The sequence below is a fragment of the Theropithecus gelada genome, chromosome 18, assembly GCF_003255815.1.
Source record: "Theropithecus gelada isolate Dixy chromosome 18, Tgel_1.0, whole genome shotgun sequence".
NCBI classification, from domain to species: domain Eukaryota; kingdom Metazoa; phylum Chordata; class Mammalia; order Primates; family Cercopithecidae; genus Theropithecus; species Theropithecus gelada.
Window position 1 is genome coordinate 27,982,582 of NC_037686.1, and position 8,708 is coordinate 27,991,289.

Below are 8,708 nucleotides of genomic sequence, written 5' to 3' on the forward strand. Positions count from 1 at the left end.
ACAACCCCAATTTAAAAATGAGCAAAGAACTTAAACAGCCAAAGAACTGTAAATTGCCAACAAGCACATGAAAAGCTGCTCAAAAGCATCAGTAGTCAGGGAAATGTTAATCAAAACCACAATGAGATGCTACATCATACTCACTAGGAAGGCTACATTAAAAAAAAAAAAAAAAAAGGAAAAACAAATGTTGGTGAGGATACGGGGAAACTGGAACCCTCATTAAGCACAGAATTACCACATAACCCAGCAGATCTACTCGTAGGTATTATACCCAAAGAACAGAAAACAGGCACTCAAACAAATGCATGTACACACATGTTCACAGCGGCATTCATTCATAACAGCCAAAAGGTAGAAACAATTCAAACGTTCATCAACTGATGAATTGATAAACCATTGTGATACAGCCATACAATGGAGTATGATTTAGCCATAAAAACGAATGAATAACACGGTGAAACCCCGTCTCTACTAAAAATACAAAAAATTAGCCGGGTGCGGTGGTGGGGGCCTGTAGTCCCAGCTACACGGGAGGCTGAGGCAGGAGAATGGCGTGAACCCGGGAGGCGGAGCTTCCAGTGAGCCGAGATTGGGCCACTGCACTCCAGACTGGGCGACAGAGCGAGACTCTGTCTTAAAAAAAAAACACGAAGTACTGATAGGTGCTCCAAGGTGGATGAAGCTCAGAAACATGCTAAGTGAAGGAAGCCAGACACAAAAGGTCACGTGTATGATTCCATTTATATGAAATGTCCAGAATAGGTAAACCCATACAGACAGAAAGCCAAGACCCGGGAGGGAGGGGGAAATGGGCCGTAAGTGCTTCATGGAGTTGGCTGTCCTTCGGAGTGATCGAAATATTTTGGAAATAGCAGAATAGTGCTTGCACAACATTGTAAATTTACTAAACGCCACTGAATTGTTCACCTTAAAACGGTCCATATTACATTACGTGAATTTCACTTTAATTACAAAAAGAAAGAGAAACGCTAGCGTTTACGCAGGCAGAGGGCAGGATGGGGACGCTCCTCCCGGGCGGCCTCGTTGCTGGCAGCGCTTCCGCCCGCCGGCGCCCCAGTCAGTACGGCGCCCGGCGAATCTGGACGGCGAAGCTGCGGTGGAGCAATCACAATAGGACTGTCAGAGAGGAGGCGAGCCGGGAGGAAGATGGAAAGGCGGGTGGGAGCCTCATCTCTAGACTCCACCGCCGCAGCCCGGTCAAGCCGCTCCGCCCAGGCTCAAATCGGACTCCTAACTCCGCTGGGTGCCTGAGACGACGCGGCAGGCGGAGGGGTGGTACTGAGGGGACGGGGACGCGGCGAGCGGGTGGGGCAGCCTCCCGGCTGGGCACGCTTCCACGCCAGACTCGACGCGAAGGAAACCGGAACCTCTCTGCCGGGGGTGCCAGTTTCCGGAAGCAGCTTGAGTCTGGACGCCAACGTCGGCGACGCTGGGAAGCAGACTTCCGGCGCCATATAGTTTCACCAGGTATCTGCGGCGAGCTAGTGGCGGCGGCGGCGATGAGACAGAAGCACTACCTTGAGGCTGCAGCGCGGGGACTGCACGACAGCTGCCCGGGCCAAGCCCGCTATCTCCTGTAAGAGGACTGGAGAGGAAGCGGGAGGCGAGCGGGGAGGTGTTCCTTTGCTCCTCACAAGTCTGTTTCTGTTTTACAGCTGGGCCTACACTTCGTCGCACGGTAGGAAGAACGCCTGTCTCTTAGTGCGTTGGGCTCCTGCCCCGCTTTCCTCCGTTCTGCACAACGCTCAAATAAGGACGATGGACTCTCTTCCCTCCTTAAAAACTACAACAAAACAAAACCCGCATGTTTCTGCGTTTCGTGAAAAATCCAGATTCCTTAATGTGCCTGCTTGCTTTGTTAGCGGCATTTGAGACACTGATCAGTCTTGAAATAGTTTCCTGCCTTGGCTTCTAGGTCATTACGTAGTTCACCTCCTCTTTATTTATTACTTCTCGATTTGCTTTGCTGGTACCTCCTAATCTCCCCAAGCTTTAAGTATTGTCGTATCCCAGTACTCAGCCCTTGGACCTCCTTTCTAGGTACACTCACTTCTTTGGTGAGTTTTTCATCCAATCTCATGGCTTTTAAATACCATATACCGAGGACTTACAAATGTATATACTCAGCGCAGACCTCTCCTCTGAATTCTAGACTCATATATCCAAATGTCGTGACAAATTCTTTTCAGTGTCTAGTAATTCAAACTTAGCTAATATGTCCAAAACCTGAGCTTTACCCCCCAACAAGATCCTCCAGTTTTTCTCATTTCAGTAAATAATTCCATCCTTCCCTTACAGTTATTGAGCCCCAAAACCTTGGAGCCATTCTTGACTCCCAAACTCTCTTTCTTCCCCCAAGCCAGTATGCGAGCAAATCCTGTTGGCTTTAAAATGTATCCAGAATCAGCCAGGAGCGGTGGCTCACACCTGTAATCCCAGCACTCTGGGAGGCCGAGGCGGGTGGATTTGAGGCCAGGAGTTCGAGACCAACGTGGCGAAACCCCGTCTCTACCAAAAATACAAAAAAATTACCTGGCGTGGTGGTGCACGCCTGTAATCCCAGCTACTCGGGAGGGTGAGGCATGAGACTCTCTTGAACCTGGGAGGTGGAGGTTGCAGTGAGCAGAGGTGGCGCCAATGCACTCCATTCCTCACCACATCCATTGCTACTACCCTGCTCCAGCCTATCACCAGCTCTCTCCTGGATTATTGCTAACAGCTCCCATGCGTTTCTAGTGTGTTCTCAAGCCAGCAGCATGAGTGATTCTGATAAAAACCAAAGCTAGATCATGTCACTTCTCTGGCACAAACTCAAATGGCTTCCCATCTCCCAGTAAAAGTGAAAGTCCTTTAAAAGGATTGTAAGGCCCTACATCATAGGCCCGCATACGTCTCTGACCTACTCTCTCTTTCCTTCACACAACTCCAGTCACACTAGGCATCCTTGCTTTTCTGTTTCAGGGCGTTTGCAGCTACTCCTCACTCTGCCTGGGATTCTTGCCTCACATATCTGCTATCATGCTAATCCTCCGTTTCCATCTGGTCTCTATGATATCACTCAATGAAGCTTTCCCTAGCCACCTATTTAAAATTACAGTTAACTCCATCAACACTTCTATTCCCCTTTCGTATCTGCTTTTTTATTCCCAGCACTTAACATTTGATGTTGCTATATTTATTGTATGCCTCAGTGAATTGTCCTTTGTTCACTGCTGTGTCTCCAGCACTCAGAACAGTGCCTGGCATTCTTAATTGTCACTTAGTAAATATGAATGAATTTCACATTTGGCGGAGCTAAATTTAAGTGTGGTCTTTAGCTTCATAAGTGCTGCTATATCCCTGGCACTTAGCACAGTGCTCAATGGTAGATACTATTCATTGTGCTAATTATTTAAAAAAAGAAACAAAATCGCAGTGCAATTTGTTATTTTGTGGTAAATGCACTGGTAAAACTGGTGAAACATAACAGCCTTTTAAAACTTAGTAGCAAGTAATGAGAAGTGGCTAGATTTTGGATATATTTTAAAGCCTACAGGATTTGCTAGCATAGGTTGGAGATTTGCCTGTCTGTTGCTGAAAGGAGTGAATGGATGGAATTATATTTGCAAAGTAAATTACTGCCAATTTGTCTTTTTGTAAATGTTTATATTTTGAGTTTACTTAAAAATGTATATCTGCTTATATTAAATATCAATATACTTTTTATAGTGTTGGCAGTTTGAGGTAACAAAACATTCTAATTTGCTGAATTGTGAGTTTCATTTGTATAATTTTAGATGATAAGAGCACTTTTGAAGAAACGTGTCCATACTGTTTCCAGTTGTTGGTTCTGGATAACTCTCGAGTGCGTCTCAAACCCAAAGCCAAGTTGACACCCAAAATACAGAAACTTCTTAATCGAGAAGCGAGAAACTATACACTCAGTTTTAAAGAAGCGAAAATTGTGAAAAAGTTCAAAGACTCCAAAAGTGTATTGGTAAGATTTCAGTCCAGTATGTATGAGTAAACTAGAATTTTCTTTCACTTAAAATCAGTTTAAGAATCAACCTCGATATAACTCAGATTTATAGTAGTATATTTGGATTATCAAAATATATACATAAACTATTTCTCTAATGATTAGTGTTTCATTATAAGGACAGCTTATTTTTATTTTTCATGATTACCTAAACCAAACATGGTGAGCTCTCAGCTGTTTTGAGATCCCATTGTTGAGCATTATTTTTCACAAACGTGCAGATTTCTTGAACTGACCATTATGACTCCACCTAAATTGCAGTTACCACTACATTATTTTTTCAGTTAATGGTCCTTTGCTTCAAATAGTAGTATGTTATGTATGTAGGTATCATGCCACTTCTTCAGCTGTCCTCCCACTCCATATCAGTGTGTATTTACAGGTATGCCCAACAAAGGTGAATGCGCCTTTTGTTCTTTAAACATTTTATTGAGGGTCTATCATATGCCAAGCAACATTTAATATTGGGGATATAAGATGAAATAAAACAACCAAAATCAGATTACGTATGGTTTACCATACGGAGGCCAGTAGCAAATACACTTTATATCCTGCATATTCTATGTTAACATTTATCAACTGTTCAAGTATGTGCTTATTGTCCAGCACTGTGCCAGGCACTGGACATTATGACAGCTTATGTCTGGCCTAAGACTATAATTAGTAATTACTTGGATTGAAAATTGCCATATTTAGGAGTTTACTAGTGTTGGTCACGTAGGTACATTTTGCTTTGTCATAAAATTGAATGGTTAAAGGGAAAGAAAGAAGAGATAGAATATTGAAGTGAGTATAGAATTCAGTTTCTTAGTTCTTGGAGAATTGTAGTTTTCAAAAATCATTACTGCCACATATTTGGAAAATGTTCTTAAATGGGAAGACAGTAAATGCTGCCTCACTATCTTGCAGTGTTTTGCCCTCATGAAGCTTACATTCTAATGTACTTTAATCAGAAGTCAGCTAGAAAGGTGCTAGAGGTGTTTTTCTGATTTATTTTAATCTGTATACAGCCTCCTTCCAGAAAGTGTAAAGCAACATAGACCTTTGATAGATGCAGATCTTCCATTGGCATTTTCATCTGCTCATGAACATCAAACTACTTCTCACTTAAATTAGTTTGTATTAATTTGCTGAGGCATGGGCTGAGTCCTGTGCATAGTCAGTTAGATATGTAGAAGAAAGGAAATTAGCTAGAAAATGGACCATTTCTTGAGAAATGAATCTTGAAAAGAAAGTCAACTTCTAGATCTAATGATAGGAGTGAAGAGGTGTGAGAATATAACAACTTGTTTGGTTGTATAAGTTACTTTAGACCTATATTTACAAAATTGCTAAGGATTTGAAGGGGCTACTTAAATTTCCAGTGATACTCTGCCATGTTTTTTTTTGAGAAGAGGCTTGAAGTTCATCTGTAAAAAAATATTAAATGCTTACTGCTGTTACAAAGAACATTCCTCCAGATGTTAAAGAGTATCGTCTCCCATCTCTTCCCTAATTCCCCCCAAACACAGTTTTATATTTAAAAAGTAGAGAGTTCATTATCTTTGAAAATCTATTTTAAATTAAATAAAAATGTTTAGCCATTCATTTTTATTGAACATTTTCTCACTTTAAATTTGTCGGCTGGGCACAGTGACTCAAACCTGTAATCCTAGCACTTTGGGAGGCAGAGGCGGGTGGATTGCCTGAGGTCAGGAGTTCAAGACCAGGCTGGCCAACATGGCAAAACCCTGTCTCTACTAAAAATACAAAATTAGCCGGGCGCAGTGGAAGGCACCTGTAGTCCCAGCTGCATGGGAGGCTGAGGCAGGAGGATCGCTTGAACCCGGGATGCAGAGGTTGCAGTGAGCCAAGATGACACCATTGCACTCCAGCCTGGGAACAGAGCAAGAATCCGTCCCAAAAAAAAAAAAAAAAAAAAAAAATTTTGTCTTATTTGATTCTTGCTACTAGATTGCAAGTTCCCTAAGGACAGCCTCTATTTTACTTACCCCTATAGTATCTGGTGTAGTCCCTGACATTTAAGAATTCAATTAACATGTGGTTTATGGGGTTAAATTATGAGATAAATGACGGGACTGATATTTCTTTTTATGGTAGTTGATCACTTGTAAAACATGCAACAGAACAGTGAAACATCATGGTAAAAGTAGAAGCTTTCTATCAGCATTGAAGAGCAATCCTGCCACTCCTACAAGTAAACTCAGCCTGAAGACACCAGAGAGAAGGACTGCAAACCCAAATCCTGACATGTCTGGTTCCAAAGGCAGGAGTCCAGCATCGATTTTCAGGTATCTTTATCCATGAAGTTTTTGAATTGCCAGTGTTAACTCAGGTGTTTTCTTCTAATTTCCTGTGTTTAATATATACTCCCTAAATATGCCATGCATTTCAGAACCTGGCCATTTTTCCTCCATATGCTTTTCTAATGTCACATACTCCCGTATCTTCAATGCTCATTTCAATGCATTTGACTTCTACGTATGTTACTCTACTTCCAACATCTCCTGCACCTATTTCCAACTGCCTGCTAAATATATCCACTTCGGTCCCCTACATGTTCAAAACTTAGTTCATCGTTTCCCCACAGCTAACCACTCAAACCTGTCCATCCTCCTTAGTTCCTTATTCTGTGAATGAACACACCTTTCTGGACATTTTGACCTAAAATGACAGATACATTCAAAAATCCCTATTCCCTTCATCCTTGTCACTGATTTATATTATACTTTATAATATATATATATTCTACTTCCATGTTTTCATCTTTTTACTCCTTTTTCTCTCTAGTGCTGCTATATTCTGGTTCAGGTCCTTATGCAGCATTTGTCAGGACTACTGCAGTGTTTTTCCTAATGGGTCTCCCTGCTTCTAGGATCAAACTCTTTTAGTGTGATCATCTTTCTGGAGCATAGCTCTGATAAGAAGCATCACTGTGTAGCATATGGATCAGTGCTTTCCAGCCCTATCTGGCACCAATCTGTCTGCCTGTCTTTGCCTTAAATCATCCTATGTGCCAACAAAACTGAACCATTCATGGCTGGGCATGGTGGCTCACACTTGTAATCCCAGCACTTTGGGAGGCCAAGGCGGGTGGATTGCCTGAGGTCAGGAGTTCGAGACCAGCCTGTGCAACACAATGAAATCCCGTGTCTCATGTCTCCTAAAATACAAAAAAATTAGTGCAACTGTAGTCCCAGCTACTTGGGAAGCTGAGGCAGGAGAATTGCTTGAACCTGGGAGACAGAGGTTGCAGTGAGCTGAGATGGCGCCACTGTACTCCAGCCTGGGCGACACAGCAAGACTTCGTCTCCAAAAAAAAAAAAAAAAACCGAACCATTCATAGTATACTTTCTTGCCCTAAACATTTGTTCTTGCCCTTTTCTCTGTCAGAAATTCCTGAGAAAATCTTAACAGGCATTTGTCAAATGATAATACACCAAGGATAGCCATTGCCTGTATATGGCCATAAAAAAAAAAGAGTAGAAAATGATTGTCATTTGTTGGTATAACTAAGTGTGGGTTTTTTTTTTCAGAACACCTACGTCCGGACAGTCAGTATCTACTTGCTCCTCAAAGAATACAAGCAAAACAAAGAAACACTTCTCTCAACTGAAAATGTTACTTAGTCAGAATAAGTCCCAAAAGAATCCAAAGGTGGACTTCAGAAATTTCTTATCTTCTCTGAAGGGTGGACTTTGAAAATAAGAAGTGCCTGATGTCAATTCTGAAACTAAAGTAAAACAACTTTTTAAACTTTTAGTTTTTGAATACATGGAAACTAGATCTGAACGCAAACTTTTCTTGGCATCCTTCAGTGTTTATGGGGAAAGTACCTCATTAGTATGAATACCTGAAACCTGCCTACCTCATAGGACGGCTGTGAGGATCAAAAAATATATGAAAGTTCCTTGTAGATATATATCTATAGATATGTATGTGTATGTATATAAAGATATATGTGTACATTGAGTAGTGGCATTACTATTTTTTCTTCCTTTAGTCAGCAGTTTTTATTTATGTCATTTTCTTTCAAAAGGGAATTGAGATCTTTATGAGAGGGTCTATTCACTCAGAAGGGTTTCTTCCATGTGTCTATAGCATTACTGATAATTCAGGAAAAGGATCAAGTCCTATTTTCTCACAATTATCTGCATAACTGTTTTAGTAAAACCTGAACCTTATTCCTATTTTGATTGCAAAAGTAAATATCTGGAACATTCCTGATTATAGATCACTCAATAGGAGACTAAAATTTTCTTTCTGTTTAGAAAAGGGAACATACTGTTGGTGATACTATAAATTAGTACAGCAACTTTGGAAAACAGTATGGAGGTTCCTCAAAAAACTAAAGGTAGAATTACCATATGATCCCACATCTGCATATATATCCAAAGGAATTGAAATCAGTAGTCAAAGAGATGTCTGCCCTACAGTATTTCATTGTAGCATTATTCACAATAACCAAGATATGGAAACAACAGAAATGCTTGTCAAAGGATGGATTTTTGTAAATGTGTATATACACAATGGAATACTATTCAGCCTTTAAAAAGCAAGAAATTCTGTCAGTTGTGATAACATGGATGAACCTGGCGGACATTATGCTAAGTGAAATAAGCCAGACACAGAGAGACAAATACTGTATTATTTACATGGGATCTAA

At 41.1% G+C, this 8,708-nt stretch overlaps 1 protein-coding gene across 2 annotated transcripts; it reads left to right on the plus strand.

The window, feature by feature from the left end:
• Positions 1-685: 685 nt before the first annotated feature.
• Positions 686-8,014, plus strand: C18H18orf21 (chromosome 18 C18orf21 homolog). 2 transcript variants are annotated; one of them, XM_025365183.1, is made up of 5 exons: positions 686-1,600; positions 1,680-1,702; positions 3,801-4,000; positions 6,143-6,333; positions 7,579-8,014. In XM_025365183.1, exons 1-5 carry the CDS (start codon positions 1,020-1,022, stop codon positions 7,742-7,744), a joined length of 1,161 nt encoding a protein of 386 aa, XP_025220968.1. In that variant the 5' UTR covers positions 686-1,019; the 3' UTR covers positions 7,745-8,014. The 2 variants fall into 2 exon arrangements, with proteins under 2 accessions (XP_025220968.1, XP_025220969.1); XM_025365184.1 differs by lacking the exon at positions 6,143-6,333.
• Positions 8,015-8,708: the final 694 nt, after the last annotated feature.